Here is an 18,298-nt window from a genome sequence, read left to right on the forward strand (position 1 = left end):
AACGAAATCCCAGGTCCATGGGAATTAGGACTATATGAATTTCTACAGTGCTTCTCCATTGTACATGGGAAAGAGGATCTCAATTACAAATACTACAGGCAAATTCAGAGGTATTAGTTATAATATGCTGTATGGATGTAAAAATATCAATTTCAAAACGGACATACCTATATGAACAGAAAGCTTTTCTGAATTGCCTGAAAAAGTTCAGCAAGCAAGAGTCAATGAGGAATAGCAGATAAGTCAGTCTCTGGTGTCATCCAAACTACATTTTAACTATGATCCAGCAGAGCTGACCTCCCTGCTGCTCCTCACATACAGCACTCCATCTTCATGCCTAGCTGACTGGGATGTCCTCTTTACTTCCACTTTAGTATTCATTTATTCCAGATTCAATTCAAACACCACCTTTCAACATGAAGCCTGCCAGTACTGTTCCCCCTACCCCCCCTAAAAAAACACCTTTGTATTTATTCTATATATAATTAAATATCTGTGTGTCTCCCCTTGTAGACAGGTTTCTTAAGAGGTAAGACTGGGGGCAGCTAGGTGGCGCAGTGGATAGAGCACTGGCACTGAAGTCAGGAAGACCTGAGTTGAAATCCGGCCTCAGACCAAACACTTGACACTTACTAGCTGTGTGACCCTGGGCAAGTCACTTAACCCCAACTGCCTCAAAAAAAAAAAAAAGCTTAAAAAAGAAAAAGAGGTAGGACTGTTTGATTCCACTTGTCTCTGTATCCCCAGTGCTTAGCACAGTGCCTGAAACACAGCAAGTACTTAATAAATGTTTGTTGGTTGAAGTGATATAGTCTCATTACCTAGAATTTCACAAAATTTTTATTTCAAGTTAAATTTTCAGTGTTTTCTATAGTTGAGCTGATCACTTTATATGTCTAAAAACTATATAAGAGTTATGCAAAAGGACAAGAACCTAAAATATGGGAACTTATCACTAGCAATATAGATCATCTGTCAAGTTCTAATAGAAAGATGCTTAACTTTCACCCAGAAAGTACCACTGATTTTAATTACCACCAGCATTTATATCATATTTAGATGGATATGAAGTATTTCATTTGAAACAGTCATTGTTAATGGTATTTTCTGACATTTTCTCACTGGCATACAGAGTTATCTTTTCCACTAACATCATTCCCTAAAGGCTGTTATAACAAAATTAAAGATCGTTTTAAAGGGATAGCTTGTGTTTCAAGTAGTTTGTGTTCACACATCAACAAAATGGAGAGACAAAGAGGAGGTTAAAGAAGTACACCTTGCTATTAGCAGAGTACTAAATATACTAAAAAACTAATGTTTTATGCAAATTTCACCTAAAAATAAATTCAATATACTCACTGAAAGGAGAGTTCTCCAGAAGAAAACGGCAAATGAAACAATTCCCAGTAAGACTGTAATAATTATAGGCTCCCAGGGCATTCCACGAAAATCAGCACCAGGTCGAATATCCTCAGGTAATGTAGCAATCAACTGAAATATCAATGTTGGAAATGATGAACAAATTTGAGAGAAATTTCTCATGACACATTTACAATGAATCACAATAATACTAAATTATATTTCTATTATTTTACTCCCCCCTCAAAATTTCAATACCTCCGCTCCTACAAAATGAAGTTCAAATCCCTTGACTGACCGGCATTCAAGGTCTTCACAATCTAAACAGAAACTACATTTATAACCTCATTTTCCCCTCTCTGTTCTACAAAATGAGGCTTATATCACCAAAAATGATTTGCTGTCTCTTAAAAATACTTTTCAAATTTCCATTTCTTTTCAAACTCCCATTCAAATTTCCCATGGCCATTCAAATTTCAATTTCCCTTTGATCACACTATTTCATTGCCTCTTTAAGCTACCATCCCCAAACCTGGGAAATGTCCAACTGCTGTTTCTTGTGTGCTGTTACTATTATCATCATAATTGTTATTATTATAACCACTAAGGTTGTTAGAGATCATTCCTTCCTCTGCATTTCTAGAGCACTCGATGTCTAGACTACTTATATTAAATTGTTGGTGCCTTTTATTGTTATCTTTGCATCTTAACTAGACTAAAAGTTTCTTGAAAGCATGAATCCTACCTGTCAAATTTTTTGTATGCCCTTCAAAGCAAAGAGAATATAAATGCCATCTTTTTTAAAAAAAAATTTTTTTATTGATATCTTTTGTTCTTTAAATCACCATGATTTCTTCTAATATCCCTCTTCAGATAGTGGGGGACAGAAAATACTCAATAAATACCTGTTGAATGATTCAACCTCTTCATATAAATCAAATACTAGGGAGCAAACAAGACTTCAAAAATGAAAAGGTAAGTCCATATCATACATACAACTCATCAGCCCAGTAGAAAACATGAAAGGACCACAAAGCAAATACATAATTTCATTAATCAGGATAGAATCTCCATAGTGCTGGTGGACATATGCTAAACATCTAAAATTCTATACTATATTAATAATAAATATGAAAAGAAAAAGATGGGGGCAGATCTCATTACCTCATTTTAGCTAGGCTGAACTCAAATAAAGTGAATAGATGAAATAGAGGTTTTCAACTTTCCAAACTTTGTCACAGATTTTTCCCTTTCTACACCTCTGAATCCATAGATTCTTTAAATGCATCAAGTTTCTAACAATGGCTCCCATAGCAATGGCAGTCTATAAAGCATCTGTGTGGGAGATAGGAAAGTGGGAGGGATTGTGGGGAATGTTATTTTCCAAACTCAAGTTTACCACATGTAAGGCACTGTGGTAGGTCTTATAATATAAAGATAAAATGGAAAAGGTCCTGACCTCCAAGAATTCACAATCTAACATGGGAGTAAGACATATACAAATATCCAGACAGCAGAATGAGATAACTGCAAAGACACAAACAAGATGCTATGGGAAGAGTGAAGCAGGGTAAATCACTTCCAGGTGAGAGAAGAGTTCAGGGATAAAGAAGTTGGCATCAAACAGAGAAGGACTTTGAAAGAAAAGGATTTCTACAGACTAAGATGAAAGAAGAGTGAATGTATTCCAGCATAGGGTCTGCACAAAAACATGGAAAGCGTAATTAATATTCCAGTTAATATTGGTTGGAATACAGGGTACAGCAGATGAATGAGAATTGTGTATTATCACAATGCAATTCTATCTTACTTCCAGGTTAGGAACTGTCTCTTCTCAATGTAGAGTGACATGTTACCTGAAACTACTCTTTAAAAGTTTGCTGGGGTACTGAGAAGATAATTAACTTGCCCAGGATACAACAGCCAATCTATATCAGAGGAAGGACCTGAACATATGCCTCCCTGACTCAGGCCAATACTATAACCATTACAAGACATTGCCTCTCAGCAACACAATTAAGAAAGCCAAATATAATGAATAGAAAGAAATGCAGAAAGATCCTATGTGAAGCAATACACCTGAAGAAATAAGAATTGGAAAATCAATGTATGTTGAATTTAATTACATAAAAAACTGTGAAAATACATACATGAATGGACAAACATCATAAAGGGGCATGGAGTTATAGTTTCTTTTATATGTTGATATTCACTTTTCAAACATAAACTTCACTTGCCCATTTAAAGTTTTCATGCTTAAAGTTAATACACTCTTCAAAGAATTCAAATAAATGAGTAAAATAAGTCACCTTCTCACCTGAAGCCAAAATCCTAGATAACATACATTGACCTAACTTTTAACAACCATTAATGCCAGTTTCAAATCAAGTGCTCAAAAAACACTCCAAGAAAAATAAAAACTTTTATGCAACATGAAAAAGCAGAATAATTTATATCAATAGTTATAGCCAAATAACCAAAGCATACCTTTTGGTTATCCCTCTTTTTTAGCTATTATGTAAAGTTAGTACTTAGTATAAATTTTATCTCCCCTTGAGAGCTTTACAGTCTCAAGCACATACAGTGGACTACCTAAAAACACAAAGTTACTAAGAACCTCTCACTTTTAAAAAAATTTAACCTCTGGCTTGGTTTTCCAAACAATTCAAAAATGGTGGTATTTCCTTTTGGGAGAGAACTGAAAAGGGAGAGGTAAAGAAGGAAGGAAAAAAATAGGGAGTTATATTAAACTCTAAGATAAGTCACCCAGAAGCTACAAACATGTTTTCATGGTGTGGTATTACATTGAAAAAACAACTGGATATAACTGGGTTTGAGTCCAAGCTCCAACACTGCAAGCAAGTACCCTCTTTCTGGGCTGTAGTTTCTTTATTTATAAAGTAAGATTAGACCAGATGACCTCTATTGTCCCTTCTGGCTCTCAAGTTCTATAAAACAGCTCTCCCAAGACCTTTTCAGGGGGTACATGAGGTCTAAATGATTTCATAATAAAAAGACTTTTAAATTCCTAACAATGTATATACATATAGAGGGATAGATAGATAAATATAAGCCACATAAACAAAAGCTCTTTGGGGATGGTGGTTGTCAATAATTCTTAAGCATATAAAGGGGTCATGAAACCAAAAAATTTGAGAACCACTACTATAAAGCTGTGATTCATGTAGTGTGTAAAATACAGTGAACAAACAGCATGCAAAAAAACAAACAAACCAACCCAAAGTATTAAGCCTGGTTTCCTAGAGACTTAATAAACTAAGGACAGAATTGTCTAGGCATCAAACTCTTGGCTCTTGGGCCAACTCCTGAGTGCACTCCATGCCAGATGAAAATGTAACTGGGAAATGCTGAACAAAATAAATACAAATACAATACAACACAGATGTTAATTTCTGGTATCAAATCCCATAAGCTTCCATTTGAGTTTGATACCAATGACCATTGCATTTTTTTTGATAGACTCATTTTGTGATTTAGAGTTTTACTTTATCAGGGGAGAAGTGAGGAAAAAGCTGTTAATCAAGTCTGAGGGAACAGCAGATTGTACTTCATTAACATCTCTTCCTATCCCTTTCATATTTTTTTAAATGTTACAAAGCAAATGCAGGAAATAAAAAGGACAACAGAAACTCTCCCAACTCATTCTTACAAGTCACTGACCTCAGGATAAAAGAAAATTTCTACAGCCATCTTAAAACATCTTATTTTATGTGCATACCCTTTGATCCAGCAATAGCACTTCTAGGGTTGTATGCCAAAGAGATCATAATAACAGGAAAAGAACCCACATGTACAAAAAGGTCTATGATGGCCAAGAATTGGAAATTGAGGGAATGCCCATCAACTGGGGAATGGCTGAACAGGTTGTGGTACATGAATGTAATGGAATGCTATCATGCTATAAGAAATTAGCAGGCAGACTTCAGAAAAACCTGGAAAGACTTGTATGGACTGATGCTGAGTGAAGTGAGCAGAACCAGGAGAACCACTGTACACAGTAACAGCCAAGCTGTGTGATGACTAACTTTGACAGACTTAGCTCTTCTCAGCAATGCAAGGATCTAAGACATCTCCAAAGGCTTCGTGATGGAAAATGCCATCCATATCCAAGGAAAGAACTATGGAGTTTGAATGCAGATTGAAGCATACTATTTGTTCTTTTTTTCCTTCTGTTTTGTTTTCTCTTTCTTGTGGTTCCTTCAATTGGTTCTAATTCTTCCTTACAACATAACTAATGTGAAAATATGTTTAATAGGAATATATATGTAGAACCTATATCAGACTGCAAGCTGTCTTGGGAAAGGAGGGGGAGAAAAATTTAAAACTCAAAAGCTTATGGAAGTGATTGTTGATAAATCAAAATAAAAAAAATTCTTATTTTAAGATAACAAAACAGTAGAAAGACATCAGTGATTTAAAAGTAAAACTTGAGTTTTAGGAATATTATTTACATCTACTTTCATGCCAGCATAAGGCACAAAGTAAAACCTATTTATTTACTAATTCAGCACGAATTTAACTTTTGTGGAAGCAGATGAGCCTCAAAGGAGCAAGAAAAATCAAGATCACAATAAAAACAACACTACCTTCAAAAGACAAAACAAAAAAGTCTACAAGATTTCTCTGTCATTTGATCTGTACTTAAAGTTCCTTTTTGGAACTGGTAAAGATACATGTAACTTTTCTGCATTACAGATCCCCCGAGGACTGGTTGCAGACAGGTTTCCCCAATTTTAACTAAATTCTCACTTCTTCAAAACTCTATTCCTGAACTCCATCCATTTTTCTTGAAAACAAAAGATAGGATATAATACACCAGCATTCCTTGTGAAAGGCCCCCCCACACACACACACACGACAGCAGCATGCTTTCCTCAAAACACACACAACATAGACACCCACAAGACTCACACTCTTGTGACAACACGCTTCTCCTCAAGACACACACATACACATAACCCCCCCCAAACACACACCACACACACACCCTGAAGACACACACACCCCTGTGACAGCAGCACGCTCCTTCGTCAAGCTGCACAGGGAAGCACCAGTCTCTTCGGAAAAGAAGAGGCCAAGGCCACCTCCACATAGGGCCGGCCTCTGGGCCAACGAGTCGGTTACCTTTCCCCGGGGGAGCAGGCCTCTCCTTCCGGACCTCCGGGGCACCTGCCCCTGCCCGTCCGTCCGCTCTTCCTGGCACCCCACTCCCACAGCAAAGCCTCTCCGTTCCCTCCCCCGTCCCCCACCCAAGAGGTTCCAGTGGTCACCTCCAGAAACTTGGCCAGGAGGGCGGCGTACAACATGGACACGGGGCCCAGCAACTCGGGGGTCCCCGTAGTGGCGGCCGACGGCCCAGTCGGGGCGGTCGCCGTCTCCATCGCCCCGGCGGTGAGGCTGGAGCACGGTAAGCCCCCTCAGCCCTAAGCGGCAACGACCTTCCGGGGTCTGGGGTCCCCCGTCGCGGCTTCCTCCTCCCCGACGCCCAAGTCGGGTGACCGGAGAGTGAACTTTGCCACCTTTCGCTTCCCTCCCCCAAGCAACAACACGTCAACCGGACCGGACCTGACCCCAAGCCGGTCTTGGCCCCGCCCCTTCCCACTATGGCGTCAGCACTTGGCGCCGCAGTCACAGCGTCCCAGGCAAAGAGCGCGACACTCGGAGGAAACCGGTTCGAGGGGGGAGGGGCCGGCCAGGTCCGGGCAGAAGAAACCAACTGGAAGACTAGGAGGGGGAGCGGAAGAAAAAAACTGCCATTCTAACCGATACGGGACGGGACCATTATGAGATCGGGAGGCTTAGAACTTCAAACTTCCAGAAGCAAAAAGAGGTGGGGAAAACCCTAGAACGAGTCTGGGGGGGGCGACTGAAGAGCCAATCAGAGAGCTGGAACCCAGGGGGCGGAACAGAAGAGTATGGACGCGCTCCAACGCCTTAGGCACTTGTTGGCGCTTCCTCCTCACTAAAATCATAAAGTGGCAGGATTCGGGTCAGCGGAAAAGACATTAAAGATGACAAATTACCTTCAGCTTTGCCGTTTTACCCTAAAGGCCGGGGGCTCTCCCTCGGACTTGCAGCTGAAACCTTCCATAACTACAGTCTCCCCCATTAGAATGTGAGCTCCATGAGGGTAGGGACTGTCTCTTTTCTTTGTATCCCCAGGGCTTTGCACACAGCAAGCGCTTAATAAGTGCTTTATTCATTTATTCTCCCAGTTATTAATGCTTCCCTTCCAAAATACTGCTACCTATCTAGATGCGGGTACCCCACCCCTCTAGAAGCTCCTTGAGGACGGGGCCTGTTTGAGTCTTTTTGTTAGCGCCAAACACAGTTGCTTTGCACGTGTTTGTTTTATACTAGTCCACACAAAACCTTCAAAACCCGGCCCCTCCTACCTGTCCAGTCTTAAGACACCGTAACCGCCCCCCACCCCACCCCCACATACTGGTGAGTTCAAGACTCTGGCCTCTGAGAATTTTTACTGGCTTGGAATACTTCTGCTTATCTCCCATTCTTTGGCCTCCTTCAAGTGCCAGCTAAAATCCCTTCTTTAGCAAGGCTTTCCTAGTCCCCCTTAATGCCTTCCCTCTACCATCGCCAATTTATCTGCTATATACCTTGTTTACACACAAATGTTTTCATTCTGTCTGGTTAGCTGGTGAGCTCCATGAGGATACGACTTGCCTTTTGGCGTTCTCTGAATCCTCTGTGTTTAGCGCATACAGCAGGCACTTAGTTTATGTTTAGTGACTGACTGACTGGAAACTCCTACAAATGCACCTGCACAGCCTCCTATGAATTAAGCATTTATTTATTGTTTATTATGTGCAAAGCACAGTGTTGAGAGCAGGGGTTTTTAACCTAGGGATTTTGACAACTGTACTTTAATTAGTATTCCTTATAATAAACATATTTTGTGCGTTTAAAAACATTCTGAGGAATCCCTAAGGGGATCTATGACACAAAAAGTGTTAAGAACCCCTGCTTTAAGGTCTCAGAGGATTACCTGGACCACTGAGAGGTGATCACACAGCTAGTGTGTATCAGAAGCCAGACTAGAATCTAGGTCTGAGGATAGCTCTCTTCATTATGCCACCCTGCCTCTTGTCTTGATCACAGTAGGTGCTTAATAAATGTTGGACTGACTTGGCATTAATCTCTCTGGACATCAGTTTCCTAACATATGAAAGGAGAGTTGGACTAGAAGGATTTCTAAGTACCTTTCAACTCTAAATCTGTTGCCTAGGGAGAGAGAGAGAGAGAGCAAAGAGGAAAACCACCCCAAACTGCCACAACAAGCAAGAATCCTTCAGGCCATAATGTTACCTCAGGAGACAAGGCTGCTCCAGCATTTTCGCTGGATGACAGAGGGTTAAAGAGTTCCCACTGAAAGAAACCAAAAACTACTCCTTTAGAATAATGTTCTAATTCCTGTAGGAGGCCTCCTTTAACCATCCCCAACAAATCTTTGTCATCCTCCTTTCCTGACTTCCTATTGTACTAACTTAACTGTCCCCAACTCAAATGTTTCTAATGTCTCTCCCCAGTCTTTCTTTTTTCTTTTTTATTTTTTTTGGATAAGCAATGGGGTTAAGTGACTTGCCCGGGATCACACAGCTGGTGAGTGTTATGTGTCTGAGGCCGAATTTGAACTCAGGTCCTCCTGAATCCAGGGCCGGTGCTCTATCCACTGCGCCACCTAGCTACCCCCACCCCCCAGTTTTTTTACCTATGCAAGTTCAACCCCTCCAGAAACTGTTAAAGCTGAAAAAAGAGAAATTACTAAAATACAGAATGGCCCTTAAAAAAGAAAAACAATAAAACCGATCAACAATTAACATTTAATCTAAGAAGAGAAAGAAAATCAAAATACCAACACTAGAAATAGTAAAAGAGGCAAAAAACATGAATCTATAAGCTTTGACTTTAATCACACACCTCCTCTTCTACTTAAGTCACTTCCATTAACTTGGGAAATGAACATCTAGCTTCAAGAAGATGGTATGTAAGACTGGGATTTGGTTTTCTCGCCTATATGTAAAATACAGCATAACAAATTCCTGGCAAAAGATAGAGGGGACCTTGAAAAAAAAAAGGCTAGTAAGATTATGTATTTGCCTAGGGTCTGCAAAGGTTTTTGTTGTTGTTGTTTAATGGCAAAGAAAAAATACTACCTAAGTAGAGGCCACCAGAGTAGACACAATAGAATACTTAATAACAATAAGGAACTAATAGCATGAGACTCCCAGAAATCACTGGAGACAAAATCTAAGGAAAAAACCAATGCTGAAATCCAAGAGGAAAATCGCAAAGACTAAAATTCTGTGGGGGAAGTCAGCCTGAGATGAATAGGAAATTCTGAAAATGTCGATGAATAGGAAATTCTGAAAATGTCAAGGAATACAATTCGGAAGTTAGTGAGAGTGGGGGGACAGGGGAAACAGGAGCTGTCTACAGTTTGATATGAACGTACATGGAACTCAGCAACAAGCACAGATCTTTAAAAGATAGAGATACTGGAATGAGGGCAGCTAACGGAAACAATATAAGATCCTATTATGGTACTGTAATAATAGTGTCAAGAGTGCTAAAGCTTGGAATATTACTTGGCTGGAAAGAAAAGGCAAGGCCCACAACAGAATCTTTGGCCATATTATAGGGGGAAAGGGGGATGACCCAAGAAGAAATAGGCAGAGACCTTGGGGTGCTTTGGGGGGACTGGTAACAACTGAAAACAGAGAAAAGACAGTTACTCAATTCATATTTTAGTTTTGTTTTCTCTGCCAAGGGAAATGGCCTTCCCACTGAAAATGACAGGACAAACATTACTAATGGAGAGTTGGTACCCAAGGTAAATAGAGAATACAGTAAGAAAGCAACCAGCTGTCCTTGACAGATTCAAGTTGCCAGACCCAGATGAACTGCATCCTTGAGTACTGAAAGGACTGGTGGATGTTATAACAGAGCTTCTGTCAATGATATCAGAGAGGTTGTAGAAAATGGAGGAGGGGATTGGAAGTCAATTGGTGTCTAGTTTGTTGTTGTTGTTGTTTTTTAATAAAAAAAAAATGGGCTCTACAAAGTATAGGTAAGTGAATTTGACTTGGATTTCCAGGAAATTTCTACCATTGATCATTCTTTAATAAATGGTTAGTGAGGATCTAAGAAAAGGATCAAAAGTAGGTCATGCCTGGCTAACCTTATTTCTCTCTCATGCTTTTTTTAACAGATTACCATAAAATCTGTAGCTCAGAGAAATGCCACATAGATGATACAGTTTACTTAAATTTTAGCAAAACTTGGAATAAAGTATCCCATAACAGTCTTGTGGGTAGGAAGGAGAAATGTAAAGGAGACAACAATATTATGAGATAGATTTGGGACTAGTTCTATGATCAGACTCAAAAAGTAGTCATTAAAACTTAGTTTGATATCAACTTGGAAGGTCTCCATTGGAGTCCATCAGGGATTTTTCCTGTACTTAAACTGTTTAACATTTTTATTAATGACTTCAATAAAAGTATGATAGAATCCTTATCAGACTTATAAATGACACGAAGCTAGGAAGGAATACTAATGTACTAGATGATAGGCCCTTTTTTCAACATCCAGATTGTTGTCTTCCCCTATTAGACAGTATATCAGTCAATCAAGCATTTATCAAGTGCCTACTATGTGCCAGGAACTGTGCTAGGCTCTAGGGATACAAATTGTTATATAATTTTTTTATCCCTCATGACCAGTATCACAATATGTATGTAGAGCTATAAATACTAATTGAGTGATTCTTCAGTAACTGGGGTCTGTTAAGTACTTTTTTTTTAAGGGTTGAAGTGTCTAATTTCACTAATCTGTATGTTAAATTTAGATATCTTAGCATTAACAAATGACAGCTTTTAGTTTTCTGTGGCATGCTGGTATTGTAGAAATAGCACTGGACTAACAGGTAAAGGGATCAGAAAATGAGATGCTCAGGTGAGGGACGAAGTACCTTCCATGCATGGGGACAGCCAGTGAAAAGGCACGGAGATAGGAGATGAGGAATGGGAAGAAGATGGGTTTATCTAGACTGCAGAGCACATAAAAGGAAGCAATGTGTAATAAGGCTGGAAAGGTAGGCTGGAGTCAAATTGTGAAGGGCTTTAGATGCCAATCAGAGGAGATTATATTTGATCCTAGAGATGAAAGAGAACCACTGGAGTTTATTGAGTAAGGGAATAAAAAAGCCAGATCTAAGCTTAAGGAAATCACTTTGGCAGCTATATGAAGATGTGATCAGGATATGAACTTGGGGTATATGAATACACAATGCAACAGATGTTGTAGAGGAAGAAACAAGATTTTGTAGCTGCTTAGATATGCAGTGGGAGTAACAGTGAGTGAGGAGTTGAATCATGAAGCTGAGATTATGTGACTGGAAAGATGATGGTATTCCTCCACAGAAATAGGGAAGTTTGGAATAGAAGAGTATTTGAGGGGAAAGATAAGGAGTTCTGTTTTGGACATATTGATTTTGACATGCCTATGGAATATCTAGTTCAAAATGTCGAGTAAACAGTTGATGTGAAGTGCTTCACAAACCTTAAAATGTTAACTAAATCTTAGCTGCTATAATTATTATTACTTTTAATATTAATATTTTAATAAATATTAACTAATCAATTTTATTAAATTAAATATTTGATTCAATCATTAAATTTTATAAGAATTTATTAGATTATATGCCTTTTATAAAATTTAAATCTTTATTATAAAAATCTATTTTAATTAATTATAAGATTTATTTATTTGGTATTAATAAAATTAAATATTAATGAGTATAATCATCATTGTTACTGAAAAATTACGAGCAGCTTGACATAATGGATAGAAAGCTAGGCTCTGAGTCAAGAAGACCTAAGGTGATGGTCCATTTCATTCACGTTCTGACTATATGACCCTAGACATGTAACTTAAATCTCAGCGCCCCACAGCAAGCTCTCTAAAACAGGGGTTTTTAACCTTTTTTAAGTCATGGAACCCTATGGGGCCCTTCTCAAAATAATGTTTTTAAATACATAAAATAAAATAGATGGGAATTACAAAGGAAACCAAAGATTAGTGAAAATAAAGGGGTATTTTTCCTATTCAATTTCATGGACCTCCTAAAATCTCTCCATGGATCCCTTCAGGGTCCTTGGACCCCAAGTTAAGAACCTCTACTCTAAAATTATAATTTGTAGAGGAGATTTCATTATTAGAAATTCCTAACACCAATAAAGACACAGATCCAGACCCTCTCCCAAACCCTACCCCAACTCCATGCTCCCCAGGGCTCTCATGCCCAAAGTCACTAAAAATGTAATGATGAAGGAGGTAGGATTGTACAATGGAAAGAACACTGGCTTTAGAATCAAACTGGAACCACATTCAAAATCTGCCTCTGGTTTTTATTACCTTTGTGACCTTGGGCAAGCACCTAATCACCCTGGACTTCATCTATGAAATATGAAGTTGGGCTAGATGGCTTTTGAGACCCTTCTAGCTCCAGATATCATCTATGACCCTCTGATCTTAATCTTTAGGAGGACGGAAGAATGTAGTATAAAAAGTGTTAGCTTTGGACTCAAATGGCCCTGGGTGAGTTATTTCCCCTCTACCAGCTTCTGTTTCCTCCTCTCTTCAACTAAAGGCTTCAAGTAACAACCCATAATGATACTATGAATTAAACATTGAAAATGTGTGACTATTATTAACAGTTTCAAAAGGCCATTTCCAAGGCAGGAGAGAGGCTTTTCAGTGTAACCACTTTCACAGGATTATAAATTTGGTGCTAGATAGAATCCAAGGGGTAATGTTCATCTAGTCCAACTTCTTCATGTTACAGATAAGGAAACTGAGGCCAAGTGACATGAAGTGATGTGTTCAAGCTTACAGAAGCAATAAAGTATTAGATACAATATTTAAACTCATTATCCTCTGAATCCTGAGACAATGCTCATTCCATTGTGTCAAGTTCAGTGGCATCCTGAATAGCTGTTACCCCAGACTGCTGAAGAGAGAGTGAAGAAAGAGAATCGCAGCCTCCTTCCACTTTGACTCTCCAAGTTCCTCATTTCCTTGTGCTGACTTCTGGCCAATCCAAACGCCCTCATTCTTCCATCCAATCAATTCAGTTCAACAATCAATTAGTAAACAACAAATATGTTCCCTCTCCTAGGTGATCATGATTCAGAGAAAACAAAACAAAACTGAAAATCTCTGCCCTCTAGGAGTTTGTTTATATTCTACTGGCCTACCCATTGAGAAAATACTCCAAAACTTCTTGCCAATTATCAACATGTTATTACCTCCACATTTGGAAGCTGTCAGCAGCGAGAAAAGAAATGATCAGATTAGGGCAGTTCATAATGAAATGTTAATAGCATAACATGGGCACAATTATACCAAGGATATTTGTATTTTTAAAAGAAAGATTAGTCAACTGAATGAAAGGAAGATAGAAAATACAGAGAAGGGAGGATGTTTTTGATAAAGGAGCCTGAGTTCTGCCTCTTGCAGACCTTTCCCGTACCAAGCATAGGGATTAGTAACTCAACACCCCACTTCCAGAAATTTGCCCAGACCTACAGTATACATTAAAGCAAAATTACTAACATCAACAAGTACCAGTACAGGGAGCAGAGCCCTAAAAAAACCTCAGGTATTCACCTTCCATAAAATGCCTCAACATTTCCCCTGAAAACTCAATTCTGAAATAAAAAACAACAAAAGTATAATAAAACCTGTAAAGTGTTTCAAGTTCTACCTTTTAAAATTCCTTTAGATTATCAAGATCTTTCCAGAGCTATTAAGCTAGCCACTTGTTGAAATCCCTAAACACTCAAAATACACTTAAATAATTATAATAATCCATAAACCACTTGGAAAGTTAATCTGTCATACTTACCATCTCAGTATATTGTTTCATGCTTTCTTTTGCTACAAGACTTGCACTCCTCATAGCTGCAAGAATCGGTGGCACCTCTGGATTTGTTTCGAGTTGTTGTTCTGTATCCAAAGGAGTATCTTCTGTGGAAACCATTCCTAGAGGATGTTGTTCTGTATCTAAAGGAGTTTTTTCTGTGGAAATTATTTCAAGAGCATGTTGTTTTGTATCCAAAGGAGTATCTTCTACTGAAATCATTCCTAGAGGAAGAAAAGTAACCTAAAATGTAATTTAGTTTACATGTAGTGTTTTAGAATGTGGAGTTTTTACCCAATTAAACAATTCCCAACATAAGTTCATCCTTAGACGTATGACACTCCTGACAGAGGTGTATCTAGAACCTCTGGGTTCTCATGAAGGTTCCTAAAATTTAATTATAAAACAAACAAATTTCTATCTCCCCTTTAATGAAGGGCTAGTTGAATAGTACTTATATCTTGGAGAGAAAAGGAAAGACAACTTTTGTATTTTCCCCAAGGAAAAAAGAGTCACATAATTAACCCTCAAGACAATGGATTCATTCAGTAATTAAATATCATTAGTAAGATAGTTGGGCAGCTAGGTGGCGCAGTGGATAGGGTGTCAGGCGTGGAGACAGGAACACATCTTGAGTTCAAATTTGACCTCAAACACTTTCTAGCTGTATGACCCTGGGTAAGTCACTTAAAACTTTTTGCCTCAGTTGTTTCCTCATCTGTAAAATGAGCTGGCGAAGGTAATGACAAAGCACTCCAGTATCTCTGCCAAGAAAACCCCAAATGGGGTCACGAAGAATTGGAAGTTTATGTAGCATTTTACCAAACTATATGGAGTTTTCCCATATACTTCTTATGAAATAAAACTATTTGAGAAATGCCTTCTTGTTTCAATGAACAAGTACCCTTCTTAAGGTCTATTTAGTACCACATTTTTTTACATTTTTATGCTTTTTAGGGGGTGGTTTTGCTGTTTAAAATTACTTCCAAGCATATTGCTGAAGTGCTTCTAGTGTTCCTAAGCAGGAGAAGGCTGTGATGTGCCTTATGGACAAAATAGATGCATTAGATAAGTTCCATTCAGTCATAGGCTATAGAGCTGTTGGCTGTGAGTTCATTGTTCACAAATCAACAACAGGATGACGTCCAGAAAAAGGAATAGGAAATTCTCTGATTTGCACACCAGGCCGCTGCAGAAAGTACTAAAGTAAATGTTGTGACCAGAGACTCGCTAGAACTTAACCCTGTGTATCCCCTAGGAACAATGCTTCAGTATTGGCTAATTCAGTGTTCACGGTGACTTTATGGGACATAACTACTGTGACTGACGAGAATCAGTTGTGTTGACCTTTATTTAATGAGAAATAGCTACTCTTTATTGTTCCTCTTTTCCATCCAAAATTTACCAGCCCACAAACACTTAGATAAAAGATGAATTACATACACGGTTATGCCACATACTCACACTTCTTTCTCCACTGATCAGAAACCTTCAGAGGTTCCTAATTGGCTCTAGGATAAAATCCAAAATCCTTATCTTGACATTTAGACACTTCCAATCTACCTTAGCAGAAATATTAAATTACTCCTTTACCAAATCTCCATTCTAGCCAAACTGGACTACGAGCTGTTACCCAGACTTAACATGCTAACACCAACCTTTGTGCATTTGCACAGGCAGTCTTCCATGCTAGTAAACTCTACTCTTCTCCAATTTTAGATACCTCATCTTTCTCAGCTCACGTGCCACATGCTGTTTAGTCTTCCCTGATCCCTAACCTGGAAGGAGGAAGAAGTGGTGTTCTTTGAATGAGGAAAAATTTAACCTTTCTAGGTGAATCTGTCTGACCTCACTATTGTCCCCATCACTCCCTACCTAGCATTACACTTATCTATTTATATATCATATCCTCCTTCGAGCCCTCCTCCCTCAGAATGTAAGTTTACTGAGGACAGGGAATGTTTAATTTTTGTCTTTGTTATCTTTAGTGTCGAGGTAGTATTTTGTACATAAGATGCACTTAACATACATAAGATGAAGTCATTTCGATTGAATTTTCTAAAATACCTACATATCTGAGACAGTCCTAAATAAGATTATCCTACCCTCTGATACATCTTGACCTTGAACTATAGCACACACACACACAAGTTACAATTTTTATAGAGAATAAGAGATTAGACTTGCTCAGTGACAAGATATTAATCTCCCTTTTCCTATGTCAAACCTCATCTTGTTTTTCGCAACAACTAAGTCTCTAAGAACTGGCATGTGAACTGAATTTTAAAATATGGAATCATTTATGAAATGCAGTAGAAGAGTTCACTATTTAAACGAATCTCAAAGTGAACAGTGTTGTGAAGGATCCTTTTGTCAGAAATGAAAAGTTACAAAGCTGAAGAACAATCTTGAATTTTTTTTGTGGGGGAGATGATAAATTTGGATTTTGTATTTTTTTTTCTTAAAGTGAATTTACACTTGTTTTTTCAAAGTTTCCAACACCCTCAAAGTTAAATTGGGTGTTGGAGAGAACTCAACACTAATTATTCATTTGACAGAGATTTATTAAGCATGGGCTGCTCAATAAGAATTTGTCTTTGTTCATACAAATGTTCTATTCCCATGCTTATATTACTTTATTATAATGAATAATAATAGCTAACATTTTTTAATAGCACCTTATGTTTTGCAGAGCACCCTACGAGTTACCTCATTTAAACATTCTTCCTATGAATGATCAAAATGCATATGTATTAATTATACAAATTAGAGACTATGCAAAGGAGATAACAGTCCCTGCCCAATAAGCCTGCAACTTCAAAAAAATGATCTTCATCAGAAGCATACCCTTTCGATAGATATTTCCATAAAAGTTTTGTATATGTTGAATTAAAAAAAGGTATCAAAAAATATAAATGTTCCAGAAGGACCTGCTATTTAAAAGAATTCTTTGATTAATCCTTTTGTAAAATAAATGATTCTGTGGCAAAACAAACACTTCAATCTTTGGATGGATCCCTTACCTATCCGATGGTGCAGACGGTGACTCATCCACATGCAAAGGCATGCAGTACAAAGACATGTGGATGAGGCAGCTAGGTGGCACAGTGGATAAAAGCACTGAGTTCAAGACAGTTATTTCAGACACTTACTAGCTGTGTGATCCTGGAAAGTCACTTAGCCTCTGCTTGCCTCAGTTTCCTCATCTGTAAGATGGGAATAATAAAAGTATCTTCCTCCCCAGGGTTGTTTTGAGAATCAAAGAAGATAATATTCGTAAAGTGCTTAGCATAGTACCTGGCACATAGAGGATGCCATATAAATGTTAGGTATTTATTATTATTAATTATTATTAATCCCACACTCTATGAGATCCTTGTTCATGTCTTCCAATAAATCCTCCATAATAGATTTACTCATCCTGCTCTTGCTATTGCATAGGTAAAAACAGAATACACCCAGGCTGTCCAATGGTTATCTTTGCTCTCTCGACTTGACTGGCCTGTCTCCTCTCTTCCAGAAGTATATCTTGGTATACATCTCTCTGCCACCTCTTCTGTGCAGTTCTTAATTTGTATTCATGTGTTGCAGCCAACTCATACCCACCATGCATGGCTCTCCATTACTCTCTGAGTGATATGCAACTTTAATTCTTTAAAGACTGTGACACTGCTTGACTTGAAGCCGTATGACATTATCAGAAAAATATGAGTATTGTTAAAAATGGTTCTTTGTTTCAGGGAAAAGCTTGAAGTCATTAAAAGTACTGCAGTTTTCCAAATGCAATGGAGCCTGTTCTTCCTATTCAATTTAATTATTCTGAGTCCACTATATTCATGGACCATGGTATATGCTGTCCTTTCAATTGCATATCACTTTTATTAAGATAATTTTTAAAACAGTAAAAATAGGAAACTAGGAATATGAGTTGATAATTATTGGTATCTTCATCACTTTTTGTGGAAGTATTTAACA

The 18,298-nt window shown here is 38.2% G+C and overlaps 1 protein-coding gene across 1 annotated transcript in view; it reads right to left on the reverse strand.

Annotated features, from left to right (window-relative positions):
- The window catches only part of LOC114049475 (transport and Golgi organization protein 1 homolog), a 41,103-nt gene extending 34,161 nt beyond the window's left edge, over positions 1 to 6,942 (reverse strand). Inside the window, exons 1-2 of the mRNA XM_027870713.1 lie at positions 6,651 to 6,942; positions 1,360 to 1,491 (exon numbers count right to left, since the gene is read on the reverse strand). Coding sequence (XP_027726514.1) covers positions 1,360 to 1,491; positions 6,651 to 6,761 — 243 coding nt within the window. The 5' untranslated portion in view covers positions 6,762 to 6,942. The remainder of the gene's footprint in view (positions 1 to 1,359; positions 1,492 to 6,650) is intronic.
- Positions 6,943 to 18,298: the final 11,356 nt, after the last annotated feature.

The sequence above is a fragment of the Vombatus ursinus genome, unplaced genomic scaffold (genome assembly GCF_900497805.2).
Source record: "Vombatus ursinus unplaced genomic scaffold, bare-nosed wombat genome assembly UNPS02014798.1, whole genome shotgun sequence".
Lineage (NCBI taxonomy): Eukaryota > Metazoa > Chordata > Mammalia > Diprotodontia > Vombatidae > Vombatus > Vombatus ursinus.